At 47.7% G+C, this 19,796-nt stretch overlaps 1 protein-coding gene across 2 annotated transcripts in view; it reads right to left on the reverse strand.

Moving 5' to 3' along the window:
• Nucleotides 1-3,548: 3,548 nt before the first annotated feature.
• The window catches only part of TXNDC16 (thioredoxin domain containing 16), a 138,185-nt gene continuing 121,937 nt past the window's right edge, over nucleotides 3,549-19,796 (reverse strand). For both annotated transcript variants that reach the window (XM_088444172.1, XM_088444170.1), the window contains 3 exons: nucleotides 15,555-15,715; nucleotides 12,694-12,884; nucleotides 3,549-5,293 (listed from right to left, as the gene is read on the reverse strand). In XM_088444172.1, coding sequence (XP_088300298.1) covers nucleotides 5,037-5,293; nucleotides 12,694-12,884; nucleotides 15,555-15,715 — 609 coding nt within the window. In that variant the 3' untranslated portion in view covers nucleotides 3,549-5,036. The remainder of the gene's footprint in view (nucleotides 5,294-12,693; nucleotides 12,885-15,554; nucleotides 15,716-19,796) is intronic.

Raw genomic sequence — 19,796 nt, forward strand, 5'->3', positions numbered from 1 at the left:
CCTTGGTAGCGCCTAATATTAATCACAATTGGCTGGGGAGCTACCACGAGTCAGGGGCATATCTGACTGGAGCAAGCATCCCAGGAGGATTGCATGTTAGTGTCATGTGATCAGCAGTTATCCTAATCCAGGTAAGGTTCATCGTACTGCAGCCTAATTTGCAATACGAGCATATTGCATTATTGTTCATTTGCACTTTGCAACTTTAGCATTCCTGTTTGTGTCCACATTGTCCAGCAGTCACATCCAGTGACCATGCACAAGTGTGTTCAGCTTTACGGGTATCCCAAATTTCACTGAAGCCATGTCACACGCAGGCCTGGAGACCCCAGAATCAGACCCCGTCGCTTACCTGTGCGGGCGCTGACCCGCGCTGTCTTCCGGCTCCCGCGCTGTACGCTCCTTCCTCTTCTCCCAAGGCAGTCTCCGCTGTTGTCCTCTGGAGGGTCCCGCTGCTGTGCTGCTCCCACGCCGGCTCCTGCTGACCGCTGGTCCCCGCTGACTACCTCCAGGAAGCGCTGTCCTCCGGTCCATGGGCGCGGCCATCTTGGATTGCCCATGTGACCCCACTACCACCAATGAGGAGCCTTCTCCTTCTCTCTCAGCCTGTCAGCTCCCAGTGTCCACTATAAAAGGATCCCCAATGCTCACACAAGTTGCCAGTGCAACTAGTTTCTTAGTTTAGCTAAGCAAGCCTTCCCACTGCGCTCCAGCCGCTCCACGTAGCCACTCAGCTACCAACGTCTACCCACGGCTATCCAGCCGCTCCACGTAGCCACTCAGCTACCAACGTCTACCCACGGCTATCCAGCCGCTCCATGTAGCCACTCAGCTACCAACGCCTACCCACGGCTATCCAGCCGCTCCACGTAGCCACTCAGCTACCAACGTCTACCCACGGCTATCCAGCCGCTCCACGTAGCCACTCAGCTACCAACGTCTACCCACGGCTATCCAGCCGCTCCACGTAGCCACTCAGCTACCAACGTCTACCCACGGCTATCCAGCCGCTCCACGTAGCCACTCAGCTGCCAACGTCTACCCACGGCTATCCAGCCGCTCCACGTAGCTTCCTAGCTACCACGTTACTGCCGCATTCCTCAAACTCCTGTCAGTTCGCTGCACCCTCTCATGCGGAGAAACTTCATTAAGCCAAGTCCCCTCCAGCGAGCGTCTGCGCCAAGTAATACAGATCCAAGGCCCAGTCCGGGAACACAGCTCCTAAATTCCACGTTTGTGACAAGCCATACAAGACTGAAAGGCCTGTATTACATACTGTAATTTATAGCAGGGACGGGAGGCCTAACTTTCTCACACTGCTCCCAGGAGAGCTCATTATCTGGACACAGCACATTCCAGGAAACCTTCAGTTAAAAAGTAGAAAAGAGACAGCAGGAAAACGGACATCTGTTCTCAACCAACTTGCTATGTGAGATTCACGGTACAGAGCATCAATTGCTTTGGTGCGTCTCACGTACTCCTCTATAATCAAAACCAGAAGAGTCAGATTAAGAGACCCATTTATCAACGAGTTTAACATACGCAATGAGTTTTAAAATTTGTTGTGTATGATAATGGTGCTCCAGCCACACAGCTCCCAACTGTCACGTGTTTGAAAAGTGACAGTTGGGAGCTGATTGGCTGGAGCATCATTTAGCATATACAACGAGTTTTAAAACTCGTTGCGTATGATAAAACTCGTTGATAAATTAGCCCCTAAGATTTGTGGGGCGCCTGCTACAATTTCACCTGGGGTTTCTGCGTCAGGGACCGACTAGGGGTTCCGGTAAGAATGTCGATACCAGTATGTTATTTTTAGGTTTAGGATTAGGGGGTTAGGTTTAGGCTAATATAGGCAACTGTATGTTGACATTCTGGTGTCGATATGTTAGATTATATTTTCCCTGTCGACCGAACGTCCATGTAAATATTCTGAAGGTCGACTTCTCATACCACATCCACCATGTGTAGAACAATAGAAAGATGCAAGCCTTACTGTTCGGTGCAGTCCCCCTTACCTATTGTTCTGCAGGCAGCTGATGCTGCGGTTTGGATCCGGGGGTACACAAAGAGCTTGTGTGGCACAACTCTTGGGGACTCCATTTACTAGATAGTGAAGTGGTGTTTCTGCAGATTTTTAGCCACATTAAAGCACTTTGCAGTTATTCATCTGTCTAAAAGCCCTATCAGGCACTTTGCAGTCCATTTCTCAGGCCAGATTTACTGCAGGTTTTTGTTTTTGACATAACAAAGGATCAGGGTCCATTTCTCAAATGTAATTCACCCATTTAGACCAACGCACAAATCACTGATGTGTCCTTAATGTCAAAACAGATTTGGCCAGTGTTTTCCAGGTGCTCTCCTGTACTGTCAATGTAGAAAACGCTATCATTACAGGACCGGGGAAACAGATGTAACGAGAGTCGCTGAAAACATTAATTCCAGAAAAGGTCATTTATGAACCAGAAAAAGAACCAGCACGTAGCACAAATGCTCCTTTCTGCCGACCATTCATTTACTTTGTAGGATTGCACCTGGTATTGCAGAAAAAATATTTTCATTATATTTTTAGGCTTCTTATCTTTTTGTGGTCTGTTACTTTTTATATTATGGAAAATACCCAATTTTTGCTGTTTCACTGCTCTCTTTGGTTTACACTGTGCTGGCAATATTTACAATTCATTTAAAAATGCACTTGGTCTTTTTTTGGTATGGCGAGGGGCAAATAAATGAAATAGACTACCAGTCCTTTATAGATCAGCCCTATATACATAGATGTCCAGAATTATAATTCATGTTTTGAGGTTCAAAGACAAAAAGTTCCAAATAAAATAGTTTTCAAGCAGCTTCACCCTTTCACTCGTCTGGGATAAAGGCCCTCATTCAGAGCCACTCGCTAGCGGCAGTACGCTCGTTCCGAGCGATGTTCGCACATCTGCGCATGCGTACGGATCGTTATACGCATGCGCGAACCAGTCAGTGCGGCCGAAATTCATGTGCTCGCAATATAGCGAATGCCTGCTATTTTGAGTGACAGAATGAGGCGTATGTGGGTGGTAACAGGGGAAGGTGCTTGAAAATGGGGAGTGGAGATCCGAACGCAGGCGTGCTTAAAGGTCAAAACGGGCGTTTTATGGGTGTGCAGAATTAATACAGCAGCGTCATTGACCACGTCACTGGGTTATTTTATAGCCAGAACTGCTCGCAAGATTGTGGTAGCAAAAACCAACCACAAGAATAGCGAGCAGTTCATACGCTGGTCGATGTACTCGATTAATCTAATAAATAGCGGACATGACGTATGGTGCGAGCGGCCAGGGGGCGTTTTTAACAAATAACCGAGCGTATGTTTTGCTCGCTCGTTCAGACTTAGAGGTGTGAACAGACTGCAATTTGCGAACGGATCATTTGAATAGCCACCCCTTGTTTTTGAACGAACGACCGCAAATAGCGAACGGCTCTGAATCAGGCCCAAAGTCATCAGGGTAATTGAAAGAAAGTGTGCCAGAATAATTTTAACGTGTCTACAAATAACTTTACTCAAGATATAGTTTTTATACAAAAGTGCATTTATTTTTATTCCCATAAACCACTTTTGCAGAATGTTTACACATTTATACAGTATTTACAGAATATTTCGATACCGCAACAGGATACTGCAGAGAAGCTTTGGAATCGCACTTTGTGTTGTACAAGTCTTTGACGCAAATGTAATATCCTGCGTGATTTGGCCAGTGCAGATATTTCGGTGATTTAAACATTAGATTTGAAGCGGCCATTTTGATTCGTAGAATCAGCCTAGTTTTGTCGTAAAAATAAAACAATCTCCACTTTAACCTTGCAGCTAAATCGCTAAGATCTCGGCACTGTCCAAATCTCACAGGCGCTTACATTTAGCTCCTTGTCTGCACATTGAGAAGAAAAAATAAGTTAACGCCTGGGTGTACAGGACAGGACAGTGGATTAGAGAGCCTAATTTATCAATAATAAAAAAAAAAAAGCTATTACATATTTTTAAATAGACCAAAGGTGTATGTATATGTATATATTTTGTTATAGACTGACCCCAGATACATCTTCACTATTGGAACCTATATAAGAAGATTTGTTAAGTATCTGAGCCAAGGACACTAATAATATTACAGTGGAAAATGAATGGGCCAATAACCCGTCCAGTCACGAGGCAACATCATGAGTAAAATTTCAGAAGGGGCAGTTATAGGGGTGACATGTACCCTAGGAAGGATGTATAAGACAAATGAAGGTTGGAAGTAAAATTAATGATATATGGAGGTGAAACGCGTTAGCCCTGGAAGATATTGGGTGACTGTTCAAAAATGCAAGGTTCTTGGTATGTCGTGGTAAAATGTTTTAGAAGAACTTGTGCTCGTTACCTTGCTTGCACCCAGGGGGAATATATATTTGAGTTATCAATACAGAGGCATGTGGGCAGGCCAACTCGGCTTTACGTAATAAACATATTTTTGTCTTCCAAGATTAGCGCAGCAAGAGCATAAATGGCTTCAGAAGGCCCTAGCTTCCAGTAGTAGATAGCCATGGTCAATGAGATAGTGGGACATGAGAAAGTTATATAACAAACAAACGCATGTTTCCAAAATGCACTGAATCTCATCTGCGATAGGAGGTTAGGAGTCAAACTAGATTAAAACAAACCTGATGGAGGAACCTTGGCTGTTAGATCGCTGAACATTTGGCACATTGGCTGCATAGCCTAATTTGTCCTTTTGCCATGAAAAATGATGCTTAGGCCCAGATTTATTAACGAGTGATATTTATGTTATTACTCATTACTAATCTTAAATGGTGCTCCAACCAATCAGCTTCTGTATTTTTTTAAACATATGACAGGACCTGATTGGTCGGAGCAGCATTTAAGATTAGCAACGAGTGATAACAAGAAAATCACTTGTTCACTTGATAACTCTGAAATGGGCAAGATAACAGATACATAGTACTGCAGAATAATTACTATGACATATGTCAATAGGACATGTTTGCAGTTCTCTGCTATGTCCTTAGAGTTCTGTGTGCTTCTCCGAGTCCTCTTCACCCTGTAGGACTTTCGGGACTGTTCCACGTAAAGTTGTTACTCCCTTCTGTGGTTTGGTGTCTGTAGCTTCCTCCTCAGGGAAAAGTTTGGCTTTCTTACTTCTGGCAGGTTTCATGTGTATCCGAATTTTCTGAGCAGCAAAGTTGGGATCTTCTGCGTCCATCATGGCAAGGAAATCGTAGTCTGGAAGCGGAGCCTTCCATTCCTCCTTAGATAAAACATCTGGAACCATGACAATAAAAAGAGTGACCATAATGTAAAACATAACTACAGTCCTGTCAGATACAATTCATCCTGAATATTCACAGATACTCCCAGTAGCCGCTGCCCATAACCAACAACAAGTCACCCAGAAATACGGGAGGGCACCAACAATGCTGCAAAGTGTGGCGCTGATTGAGACCTTTACAGATCGTAATCAATAATGGTTCCATCTCAAAAAAGTTCCCTTTTAGGTGCAGTCTTTTAAAGAAATTAAAACTTCACTTTTAATTGAAAATGTATAAAAAAATATAGAATATAAAAAACCACATAAATTCCTCACACAAAAGAAAGTGTGAGTACATTTTCCCATGTACTCAGGATTATACCTGTAGAGAGAAATTCTCCTTGAACAATGACTATTAATAGATAGGATATCTTCCGTAAACAATTCATTACAAAGCAGATCTATATTGACCCCTATTTTGTCTCCAGGGAAATGTCCTAGAACAATTTGTGAAATATCTGAAATCATCAAACACTTAATGAGATCGTTTGAGCGCAGCACAAAGTATATCGCAATGCACATCACATAAGTAAAAAATTTTTTTTTTTCTCTCAAGCACATAGCGTTTTTAAATTGGGGTTGGGTATGAAAATATGAGATATGGTAAGAACTTACCCTTGTTATCTCTATTTCTACGAAGTCCATAGGGTTCCCCAGGATACCTTGGGGTATAGGTGATGACGTCAGTCTTCAGGCACCACAGAGTTAAAGTTTTCAGCCTCCCAGGATGCATCTGGGTCCCTCTCCTATACCCCGCCCCCGGGCCAAGGCATCTCAGTTACGTCACAAGCCTTAGGCAGGAGGAGGAGAAGAAAGAGAGAGAAGAGAAAAATCTGGACACTCACAAGAATCACATTCTCACCATAGGGAGACGGAAAAATCGGTGACCAGAATAAAGCCCATCTGCAGTACAGGTGCGCCAGGGCGGGAGTCCTGTGGAACCCTATGGACTTCGTAGAAATAGAGATAACAAGGGTAAGTTCTTACCATATCTCATATTTTCTACTTCAGGGTCAATAGGGTACCTTGGGGATGTCCCAAAGCAGTATCCTTTAAGGGTGGGGACGCTCCTGTGCTGAGAGGAGAATCCGCCGCCCGAAGGAAGCATCCTGAGAGGCAAATATGTCAAAAGCGTAATACCTCACAAAGGTATTGACAGAAGACTATGTAGCAGCCTTGCAGATCTGAACTGCAGAGGCACCACGTCTAGCTGCAAACGAATGACCCACAGACCTAGTGGAACGAGCCCTCACCAAGGAGGGAACTGGAAGACCTTCATGAAGATAAGCTTCTGAAATTGCCATACGAATCCAGCCTGCCAAAGTCTACTTTGAAACAGGCCAACCCTTTTTACGGAAGCCAGAGAGGACAAACAAGGCGTCCGACTTTCTAAAAGAAGAAGTGCGGTCAACATAAATTCTCAATGCCGCACAACATCCCAAGTGGCGTCACCCACTGAAAGTCCAGGTGAATTGAAAGCCGGCACAACAATTTCTTCATTGATGTGAAAACTGGATACCACTTCGGGAAGGAATCCCGGACGAGTGCGAAGCACCGCCCTATTCCTATGAAAAATCAGAAAAGGGGGTCTACAAGAGAGAACCCCTAAATCCGAAATCCGTCTGGCCGAGGCAATGGCCAGAAGGAATATGGTTTCAGCTGTAAGCCATTTAAAGTCCACTGAGTCCAGTGGTTCAAACGGCGGTCCCTAGAGAACTCTCAGGACCACAGCCCAATTCCAAGGCGCCACCAGTGGAACAAAAGGTGGCTGAATGCGAAGAACACCTCGCATAAAGGTGTGCACATCAGAGAGCGCAGCAATCCTACGATGAAACCAGACTGACAGGGCAGACACCTGCACATTCAGAGAAGCCAGGCGAAGCCCATGATCCAGTCCAGCCTGTAGGAAAGCCAACACCCTAGCCAGGCGGAACTCCCTAAGGGAATACCCTCTAGGTCTACACCACCGGAAGAAAGTATGCCACACACGATGGTAGATTCTTGCCGAGGAAGGTTTACGAGCTCTTAGTATGGTTTGCACCACGGAGCTAGAAAACCCCTCTGGACCTTAGCATGACCGTCTCAACAGCCACACCGAATCAGGTCCGGGTGAAGACAAGGACCCTATGACAGCAGATTCGGTCAAAATGGTAACCTCAGAGGAACGTCTACTGACAGACTCTGGAGGTCGGAGAACCAGTGCCGTCTGGGCCACTCGGAAGCTATCAACAGTAGCGTACCTCCTTCTTGATTTGAATTTCCGTAATACCCGCGGAAGAAGGGAAAACGGAGGGAAAAGGTAGGCAAACTGGAACGTCTACTAGACAGACAGGGCATACACCAGAGACGCCTTTTCGTCTCCTGTTCGAGACCCGTACACCGGCAACTTGTTGTTGTGCCGGGACGCCATGAGGTCTATCTCTGGAAGACCCCACTTGTCCACCAGACTCCGAAAGACGTCCTGGTATAAAGACCACTCTCCCGGTTCCTCCTTGCTGGTTTAAATAGGCCACCGTGGTGGCGTTGTCCGACGGGACCTGCACAGGGTGACCCTGGAGAACCGGCTGTGCCCGCTGGAGAGCTCTTGACACCGCATGGAGCTCCAAAATGTTTATTGGAAGCTCCGCTACCGCCCGAGTCCACCTGCCCTGAAACAAGTGTGGACCCGTGACAGCTCCCCAGCACCGGAGACTGGCGTCCGTTGTTAATAGGACCCAGTTCGCCACCCAGAACGGGCGACCCTTGTTGAGGTGGGTCATCTGCAAACACCAGGTTAGAGACAGGCGAACATCCGGAGTGAGCCCATCGTCTGGGACTTGAGACACTGAGGCAATCCATTCCATCTGGACCGGATCAATAGCAGCAGAGGTTTGGAGTGAAATTGGGCGTACTCCACCATGTCGAATACCGACACCATTGAGCCCAATAACCTCTTTGCCAAGTGTATCGACACTCGACGACACTGCAGACAACTGCGCACCCTCAACTACAAAGCAAGGATCTTTTCCTCCATCACAAAGATCCACTGCTGCCTGGAGTCCATTAAGGCCCCGAGGTGCAGGATCCTCGGAGACGGGGTGAGAGTGGACCTCTGCCAGTTTGTCAACCAGCCGTGACGTTGCAGTACCGCAATCGTCAGATCCAGATGGTGTAAAAGAAGCTCTGGAGACCCCGCTATCAACAGGAGGTCGTCCAGATAAGGTAACAGTCGGACTCCCTGCGTCCGCAGGAGAGCCGCCATGAAGAGCCCCTGAAGTGGAAAGGACTGTACTTTAGGCCTACCTTGGGCCCTGTGAGGCCAAAAGGACGACCCACCAGCACTAGAAGGAATCGTAGCAGACAGAAGACATGCAGATTTTGCTGCTGCCAACGTAACTACAATTTTGTCCAGATCTGGACCAAATAGTACCTGTCCAGACCTTCTAATCCCTTTTTGGAATCCGCGTCCGCTTTCCAAGAACGCAACCATAAGGTGCGACGAGCAGCCACGGCTGCAGAGGAGATCCTAGAGGTGAGCATACAAATATCTAAGGCCGCTTCATTAATGTAAGTGGCAGAGTCTCGGAGATTGCCCACCAACTCGGTCTGTTCAGCTGAACAGTCAGAGTCCAAAGACGCCTCCAAATTATCCGCCCAGCGCTCCATAGCTCTGGCTACCCAACACACGGCCAGAGCCGGTCTGGATGCTTCCCTGCAAGGGAATAAACGGATTTGAGGCAGATCTCCACCTTGCGGTCAGTGACATCCTTCAAGGATGACATCGAAGGCATAGGCAACGTGGCACTTTTGACTAGGCGTGTGACATGTGAATCCACTTGCATAGGGGATTCCCGCTTAGAAAAATAATTGACCGCAAACGGATAAGCCACGGCTAAGCGTCTCTGGGGCTGAAACCGTTTACCTGGATTTTTCCACGCCTCCTCTAAATGATCCACTAATTGATCAGAAAGAGGGAACACCGTAGCCTCACCCTTAATATCCTTAAAAAGGCATATATGAATGTGGCCACCAAAGGATTAATATCCTCAATAACTAAAGCCGAGCGGACCGCTCGAATAAGACCAGGGATATACACCTTGGACTTAGCGTCCGGCTCTTTGGTACGGAGAGGTTCTTGGTCAGATAGATCCAGAATCTCCCCATGATCTGACGTCTCATCGTCATCCCCATAAGGAGCAGATAAAGACGCCACCGGCCGTTATGAGGCCGCAACACAGACTCCCCCTGTAAAACATCGGACAAATGCTGAACCGATGTAGTTAAGAGTATTAACCCACGCAGGCTCCGGAGAAACCTGGGAAGGGACAGGGAGACTGTGGGGTACCATCAATTGTCTCGGGAACTCCCGCATGGGTGACGACACCACTGACTGCTGGGACAAACCCGTCTGGGTAAAAGCAGGTGGCGGAGCTAGCTGGCCCACAAGGGTTGTAAGCGCCTTAGCGAAACAAGCCCAGGGAGGTTCCTGTACCGGGACCGTGACCATAATCGGCCGTGACAGTGCCAGGCACTGGGGGCATAACCCCTCCGCGTTACCCTCCCCCTCCGCTATTGGTACCTTACATTTAGTACACATGAGCTGGAGAGGAAAATCAGTCTCAGACATGATGGTAAGTATGTGACACTCACACCTATACGTATTGGTATAGTGTGAATAACACCCTGCACACCGCGCACCGCAAGGGCTTTGAGCAGAGCAAGATCAGGGACAGTAATAAAGCTGACAGTAGAAAGTGAAAGTACAGACAGCAGGCTAGCAGTTCAGTCACATACAATGCAGAAGAAACAAATCCCTGCACTATTAGCGCTGATTCTCAACTACTCAGACCCTCAGGCTGGTAGGACTCAGCGCTGCATACACTGACCTGTGACAAACAGAGGAGAGGTATGCTGGGGGACCCAGACCGCAATGCCACCGCTCACAGGCTTCCAGCAGCGTTCACCATGCTTTAAAGATGGCCACCGAGGAGCAGAGGATGAAGGAGGCCGGCCTGGGGAGGACAGCTGACACACTGTGGCCAATCAGGCAGAGCAGAGAGGCTGTGTGCAGCAGGGGAGGCGCCGGCTGTGAGACAGGGAAAGCGCGCTCCCCTGGCATGCATTTAACCCCTGGGACGCCGCAGCGCATGCTGCTCAGCAGCGGCCCGCTGTCCCAGGGGGTAGTGGAAGCGCAGGTTTGTCGCCTGGCTCCACGCTGCAGCCAGTCCCCAGGGAGCCCCCTGCCTGGGGACTCAGGACCATGTGACCAGCGGGGACCCACCGCGGGACCCCGCTGCTTACCTGCATCCCCTTGGATCCGGCCATGGTCCAAAACATCTGGGGACACCGCTAGCCGTGACCCCAGATGTCTACCAGCATCCCCGGATCAGTACCGGCGTTCTGGTACCGGCGGGGTGTAGGGGAGACAGCATGGACGTCAGTACTGACTGTCCATGCTGTACTCCCAGATGTGCAGCCAGCGCTGCCTTTAAAAGAAACTTCAGGGGCTCTTCATAGCCCCCCTCTGCACATTGCCTCCGACTCCGGCCAGGCACCGACGAAACTGAGATGCCTTGGCCCGGGGGCGCGGTATAGGAGAGGGACCCAGATGCATCCTGGGAGGCTGAAAACTTTAACTCTGTGGTGCCTGAAGACTGACGTCATCACCTATACCCCAAGGTATCCTGTGGATACCCTAGGGACCCTGAAGTAGAAATACCAGCAGTCGGGACTCCTACTGTCGGTATCCCGACAGGGGTCGGGTAATTATACTAACCCTCCCCTCTTCTCCCCCTAACCCTCCCTTCTTGCATCCTAACCCTCCCCGTTAGTGTCTAAAACCTAACCTTCCCTGCTTAGTGCCTAACCCTAGCCCCCCCCCCCAGCGTTGCCTAAACCTAACCCTCCCCCCCACGTAGATGCCCCGATGTACCTTCAATTGGGATGGCAGCTGTCGAGATTCCACCGTCTGGATTTAGATAGGAGTCGGGATTTCCACGCCTATCTTTAGTCCCGGGTCGGGCTTCTGACATTGGGATTTCCATGCCTATCCTTAGTCCCGGGTCAGGCTTCTGACATCGGGATTTCCACGCCTATCTTTAGTCCCGGGTTGGGCTTCTGGCATCGGGATTTCCACGCCTATCTTTAGTCCGGGGTCGGGCTTCTGGCATCGGGATTTCGACGCCCAGCATCCCATCCGCCGGCATACTCACTACATCCCTTTAAATTGTCATCTCCAACACCTGGATTTAGATAGGAGTCGGGATTTCCACGCCTATCTTTAGTCCCGGGTCGGGCTTCTGACATCGGGATTTCCACGCCTATCTTTAGTCCGGGGTCGGGCTTCTGGCATCGGGATTTCGATGCCCAGCATCCCATCCGCCGGCATACTCACTACATCCCTTTAAATTGTCATCTCCAACACCTCCTCAGTATATACAATATATACACCACTTAGCAAAAAAGCTTCACAGCTTTATTCCAAAGCTTGATGGATAATAATGACCGGGTGCAGGCTCATTAGCCATACTACTCCTTGCTTTCCACCTGTGCGCAAACAAAATCACTGTCTGTAAAAGATTTAAGAGGACATAAAAACAGACAGATGTTCACGTTTCCCTTCCTGAACGCAAGATAAAGAGGCATTTTGAGGTTATTGCGTGAGGGAGATATAATAATGTTTCAGTAAATCAATCTGCTCTCTTTCTGGACGGCCTTAATACGGCGACATGCCTGAGAGGCGCACAGGAGTGGCAGTGACCTGGGCTCAAATAAACTTGGCGTAAAAGCCCTGGACCTACCCCGATTTTTTTTAATGGCATACTGGATACATTAAGGACATGACAGCACAAAAATGGATCAAATATAAGCCCCACAATGGGTGGATTCCGAGATTAACGCAACTACGACTGTGGACGGACTGGGTGATCTATAAGAAATGGCCTAGGCGCTGCAGGTCGCAGGTCATTCTGATTGGCACGCATTTTGATCACTCCTCACTTGTGGCTGGATCGTCACTTTAAAATGGTAGCGGAGGGGGGCGTGAGTATGAGGACCAATCAGAAGCCACGCTCACCATAAAAACTGACCATCGCCTCCATTGTAACTGGGGCTTCTCTGTGCGATCGCCCAGTGATCATCTTCTGTCTGGATCTGCCAACATGACCGATAATGTTCGGTTCACCAATTTGTAAAGCGCAAGAGAATATACTGGCACCATACAAATAAATGTTAATACTCAGGTTATTATTAGGCATCGCAGTCGTTCTGTGGACACACACGCTGCCTCATATCGCTGCCGATACAGCATTGTGCATGGCAGGGGTTACAGACAGGACTACATTTGGCGATCTAAAGATAAATGACGGCGACTCACAGACTGGCTCCTCCTCTCCAGCTTTTATCATTTCCAGCCAGTACAGGACGTTGATTTCCGTGATCTGCTGTTCTGAAGGAAGAGCGAAGACCTGGCCCGATGAGTCAAACGTAATCAGGACCAGCACAGGCAAACTGGGGATCAGACCAAAGTACTTCTTCAGAACGAGGTTCCCAGCTGGAGTGTTCTCCCTACAAGAAAATCGCTGTCATTCAATATTATATAGGGCAATTGGTTAACATTATTCATACCTACCTGCAGATTGGGCGCCGCGTGCTATTATCGTCACATGGGACTTGGCATTATTGTGCTGTTTAACTGCTTTAACTTATAAATGTGATTGGGAGCAGCAAAGTTCTCCACTTAGAAGCACTGACTTCTGCTCAGTCCTGATTGGGATGTGTAACAGCCGCCTGGTACATTTCTCCAAATCAATGGTTTTGAGGGTGTGAGTCCATACTGATATACATTATTGGATTTGCATGGTCTAACTTTAATGCTCATTTATTAAAGATGTAGGTGTGTGGAGTTTGTATGTTCTCCATGTGTTTGCGTGGGTTTTCCATCAGGTGTTCCAGTTTCATCCCATGCTCCAAAGACATACAGGTAGTAGGTTAATTGGCTGCTGACATAACCCTAGTGTATGCAGGGAATAAAGATTGGAAGCTCTGCTGGGGCAGATGTTTAATTACATTTAATTGTTTCCAGGAAATGTAGCTGTTTTTAATGTATCTCGGTGCCCTTGATGTTTGATTATACTTTGTTATTACTTTATACGGCATCCCCATCAAAATGTTGTAATTATTATATATTTTACATCTTATACTTATTTTTATTTTTGGTCCGGGTATTGTATTTTATTACCATTGCAATTACTAGGATCACTGTTGCCCAGCGCATGTCTTCTTCTAATTATCTAATAAGTGCACAGAGATAGATGCTTCTATAGGGACAGTCAGTGCGGCATATTTCTGCAATCTTATTACCCTTACTCACTATTGTGGTCTTTATTCCCTCAGTCTCAGAGCAATCCAGCTAAGGTTATATCACGCACAGTATACATTACACTATGGGCTGCACAGGTCTAGGGTTCCTAAACTGAAAACACAAAGCGCGTTATACTGAATTGCAGAGAGTTACGATCACAAATATAAAATCAAAAGCTTCAGTAAACGGCCACTTGCGGAATATTAAAGAGACGCAGAAATGATCTTTCATAGACTGTAATCAGGGTTTCCAGGAAGCGATATAGTTCGTACTCTGGGTCTCATTCAGACCCGCTGGCGAGCGGAGGACGCTCGCAAGCGGGTCAATGGTACCCAAATGCGCATGCGCACGACGGAGGCTGCTCCATCGCGACCATCATCATGAATGCTCGCATAAGCTGTGGGTGGTAACCCACAGCTATGCGAGCGTCCAGGAGGATGCACCAAAAAAAAAACGCCCTGATTCAGAGCGTCCGGCTCTGAATCGGGCCCTCTGTTACATAAGCATTTCTTTGTTTGGAAATCACCTCTACACCTCTATGTATAGAATATAGATTTGTGAGAGGAGCCTATGGTACTTATTAGTATTGACGTAATTTTCAGAACAACATGTAGAGTCCAATCACTTGACAAGTACACACACAACTATATGTGTTGCTGTCACAATGCAGGAACATCTAGGTGCATCTCCAGTCCATGACAACCCCCTTCCCAACTAGAGATACCAGTGATAGAATGCAGGAGATGTGCTACAGGGAAATGGGGAAATGAAACCTAGCAATGCAGGGTTGCTGACCGTCCCCTTTCACCCTCTGCTCACTACTAAAGCCCTGACTGTTCTGAGCATGCACAGGTCTGTCAGATACGCAATGAAGTCCCAAGCGACGGACATGCACCGGCTGAGAAGAGGCCACCACTCCAGCAGGATGGGTACCTGAGAAGCTACAGTGGCAATGCCATGGACTAACCCAATGTATGCTTTGGGCCATGGCAATGCACTTTTCCGCCACGGAGATATACAAATTTCCCACCAGCCCCCTACACCAAAACATATGCAGCATGTAAGTGATCAGTGGAGGCGGTTGCTACAGCTGATTGGGCAGGCTGTCGTCCAATCAGCTGTCATCCTCCCATTGCTGGCCGCTTCTGCCTGGGTGCATGTGGTGGCTGGGTGCACAGGGCCAGGGCATCCCTGCGGTTCCAACAGTGGGAGGGAGGCGACACATTGACAGTATTTACGAAGAGTCGGGTTGTAAGACCGGAATCGGTATGGTATCCCGGCTGCCGCATGGCCGGGAGTTTGAATCCCGGCAGCGGCAGCCCGACAAAATAGCAGAGCCCGGCAGCGGAAGCCCGACAGCGCTGGAAATCCCGATCGTGGTAAGGTAAGAATCTACTAATCTAACCTAACCCCCTAACCCTCCTTAGGTGTGACTAACCCTATCCTCCCCCTCTGCCTAACCCTTCCCCTAGCCTAACCCTAACCCTCCCTGTGGGGTGTCTAACCCTAAGTCCCCCCGCCGGATGCCCTAAACCTAACACACACCCCCCACGGCGGGATAAAGCAGTCGAGATTCTGGCAGCCGGCTTCCCGATTGTATACCGTAAGACCATACACTTCTGTTTGTGTTTATACCCGACTTGTAAAAGTGCAGTGTTAGTACTAGCCGCGTCTTGCTAGTAAAAGCATTGCCCTTTTAAATATCGGGCATAAACATGAACCCCCATATCTCCTTTAATGAGAGATTACAATGTACTGCCCCATGTGTTAGCTGGGGTTCCTCATCAATGCTCTGAAAAATATACACAGAACACAGAATAAACATCTTTCCTAAGTTAGGTCATGTGATGGTTACACCGTGCGCTGGTACTTACAGGTCTAACCAGCAAGTCCGATACTGCTCCAGATATTTCCCTCTAACCAAACTTAAAATGTGTTTTTCGTCAGAGGGTTCTGGCCGGACCTCCGAGAAGAGAATGAGCAGCGGATTCTGGCTCTCCAGCAGGGAGGGGAGAGACTCCACGGTCACCTCTGGCTGTAGGGGAAGCAGAGACACAGGGATTATGTTTGGCATTTACTAAAGTCAAAGTTTGGCCTGAAGAATGGATTTGTTTTATTCAGAATAGAGAGGACAGAAATACAAAGAAATAGAAAGTGAATAAATGTTTTCATTGGACAAATGAAACTGTAACATAGGAGGAGATAAGCCTTGGAGAGAGAGAACAACCAATCGGCTCCTAGCTGCCATGTTACAGGTTGGGTTTGAAAAAATTAACAGGAGCTGATTGATTAGTACTTCTCTTTCGGCTAAAGACCCCCTCCCATACCCCCTCCAGCATATACCTTGCATGTGACCATGAAAAACATCTGACCCTTTGCCACAATAGCTTAGCTGTGAAAAAACATTTGCATTAAACTGGTGATCTCATACACCTTTGCTCTATATGCGCCAAATAGCCCCTCTGGGCTCGTCGGAGTCCTTGTGACTTAGCCGCGGTAAGCATCCTTTTTTTTATCAAAAGTGACAAAACTACATTACTAGCATACATTGACCACTGGGGTTTGCGATACTTGTACATCTGTGAGTGACCGAGTCGCACCTCTGTGTACAAACAGTTCCGATACGAGCGGCCGCAGCTATTCCTCCCCCCACATTTTGTTACGCTAAATCTACCACTTTGTTCACAGGTTGTACCAATTCCACTGCAACAAAAGTTTCAATCTACCGTCTCTGGTACGCTGCGAGCGGCTATGTATGTGGCTTGGATGCTACGAAGACGCAATATTTAGGGAAAAAGTGTGCTGCGCTACCCATAGTCTCGGCAAACGTTTCGCACCAGGCACGTTTCTGCTGAGCACATATTCATGTGTGTTACATGCCATGTACTGTAGGCAGAGATGAGGCATTTATACCTCCAACATAGGAGTACGGTAAATGATTATAAACTTTATATACTGTGACTTCCTTCCATAAATCTTGAGTGAAGGGTAATGACAAATAAGGAAAGTTACAGAGCATTAAAGTACATGGGAAGTGGTGCTGAGCAGCTGCTCATAGAGAATTAGAACAGATATAGAACTGTACAATGTCACGGTGCAGGTGTCCATACAGAACACGAGGAGTATTACAGTGCGGACCTCTATATACACAGAGCAAGAACACATAACAAGCACATGTAAGCACTGTGCTCTCACTCTAATATATACAGCACTGTGCTCTCACTCTAACATATACAGCATTGTGCTCTCACTCTAATATATACAGCACTGTGCTCTCACTCTAATATATACAGCATTGTGCTCTCACTCTAACATATACAGCACTGTGCTCTCACTCTAATATATACAGCACTGTGCTCTCACTCTAATATATACAGCACTGTGCTCTCACTCTAATATATACAGCACTGTGCTCTCACTCTAATATATACAGCACTGTGCTCTCACTCTAACATATACAGCATTGTGCTCTCACTCTAATATATACAGCACTGTGCTCTCACTCTAATATATACAGCATTGTGCTCTCACTCTAACATATACAGCACTGTGCTCTCACTCTAATATATACAGCACTGTGCTCTCACTCTAATATATACAGCACTGTGCTCTCACTCTAACATATACAGCACTGTGCTCTCACTCTAATATATACAGCACTGTGCTCTCACTCTAACATATACAGCATTGTGCTCTCACTCTAATATATACAGCACTGTGCTCTCACTCTAATATATACAGCACTGTGCTCTCACTCTAACATATACAGCACTGTGCTCTCACTCTAATATATACAGCACTGTGCTCTCACTCTAATATATACAGCACTGTGCTCTCACTCTAACATATACAGCACTGTGCTCTCACTCTAATATATACAGCACTGTGCTCTCACTCTAATATATACAGCACTGTGCTCTCACTCTAATATATACAGCACTGTGCTCTCACTGTAATATATACAGCACTGTGCTCTCACTCTAATATATACAGCACTGTGCTCTCACTCTAATATATACAGCACTGTGCTCTCACTCTAACATATACAGCACTGTGCTCTCACTCTAATATATACAGCACTGTGCTCTCACTCTAATATATACAGCACTGTGCTCTCACTCTAACATATACAGCACTGTGCTCTCACTCTAATATATACAGCACTGTGCTCTCACTCTAATATATACAGCACTGTGCTCTCACTCTAACATATACAGCACTGTGCTCTCACTCTAATATATACAGCACTGTGCTAAAGTATTAGGCAGACTGTGTGAACGAAAGCAGAGCACTACTGTATGCACATTTCTGTACATGCACAAGAGCATATGAGAATTGCATGCGGGATACAGAGCTACAGTACTAGGACTGTGCAGCTGATCACAGATAATGTACAGTGCTTTGCAATCAGCACCAACATGGAATGTGAAGAATACATAAACTTTTCCCCATTAGGCATCAGGTTGTGGGGGAGTGAAGTTTCCTGTACAAAACTACTTCTATGCAGACATTTCCCTCAATGTACAGGAAACCCAGAGGAATGCCTGCGCCAACCTCCTTACTGCCAGAGGAATGCCTGCACCAACCTCCTTTCTGCCAGAGGAATGCCTGCGCCAACCTCTTTACTGCCAGAGGAATGCCTGCGCCAACCTTCTTACTGCTAGAGGAATGCCTGCGCCAACCTCCTTACTGCCAGAGGAATGCCTGCGCCAACCTCCTTACTGCCAGAGCAATGCCTGCGCCAACCTCCTTACTGCCAGAGCAATGCCTGCACCAACCTCCTTTCTGCCAGAGGAATGCCTGCGCCAACCTCCTTACTGCCAGAGGAATGCCTGCGCCAACCTTCTTACTGCCAGAGGAATACCTGCGCCAACCTCCTTACTGCCAGAGGAATGCCTGCGCCAGCCTCCTTACTGCCAGAGGTAGTAGCTACAGTGACACCTTGCCACAAACTCAGTGTATGAGGGCTTGCGTTCACAGTGACCATTGGCCTACATAGAGAGACACTAGTGCAGGGGATTGGTATGAAACATCATCGGTTCAAATCCCGATGCCGGAAAACCGGCAACAGAAGATCCCGACAGGTAAGTATTTTGACTATTACTAACCCTACCCCCTCCCTCCCAACCCTGACCCTCCCTTAGGGGTGCCTAACCCTCCCTTAGGGGTGCCTAACCCTAACCTTCCCTACAAGTGCCTAACCCTAACTCCCCCTGTAAGTGCCTAAACCTAACCCCCCTTCCCCGCAGCCTAAACCTAAGTCTTTCGGGGGGGGTGCCTAACCCTAACCCCCCCTTAGCCTAGCCTAACCCTCCTGGGGGGATGCCTAACCCTAAGTCCCCCCCCTGGAGCCCCTAACCTAACCCTCCCCCGCAGCTGTCCACGCCCGCCGCTCGGCTTACCTTCGTTTGGTATGCCATGGCATCGGGCTCCCAGCATAGGTAAAATGAGAGGCATCGGGATTTCAACGCCTGTCATTAGACCCCTCAGTGGGAGTGCTTTTGGCACTGCAGGGCTTGCGGCAGCGAGACCCTACCGCAAGTGTCTCGTCGCAAGCCCGATGGTCCATCGCGACCATCATTTTGGCCGCTCGCTATAGCTGTGGGTGGCAACCCACAGTTATGCGAGCGGCCGGAAGGCCGCTCCAAAATGAAGGAGGAACGGCCCTGATTCAGAGAGAGCGCTCTGTCAGAGCGTCCGGCTCTGAATCAGGGCCTGTGTTCCTCAGCATGGGAAGGACACCTCCAGGTATCTTGGACCATAAGGACCAGCTCACTCTCGATGAGCAACTGGGATGGAAAACAAACCAAGGCTTCAGAATAACTTATTGAGGAAAGGCAGCCAAGTGTGACATGATGTACAGAGCTGCTGCAGATGACAGATGGGACGGGATGTCAGAGAATGGCCATTATAGGCCCATGAGGGCCGGGGGACCATAATTACATCTTCTAATGAAGTTCTTGGCAAACTCTTGGTGGAGAACAATTACCTCCCCTAATGAAGTTCTTGGCAGATTTCTACTTCTTAAGTGAATGAAGAATAATCTTTCCATCGCACATCTGTGATTCTATCTTATATTTATACATCAGCAGTGAGACAACCTAAGTATCGGCTTC

Source organism: Taudactylus pleione, unplaced genomic scaffold (genome assembly GCF_031769625.1).
Source record: "Taudactylus pleione unplaced genomic scaffold, aTauple2 ptg000350l, whole genome shotgun sequence".
Classification (NCBI taxonomy): Eukaryota; Metazoa; Chordata; class Amphibia; order Anura; family Myobatrachidae; genus Taudactylus; species Taudactylus pleione.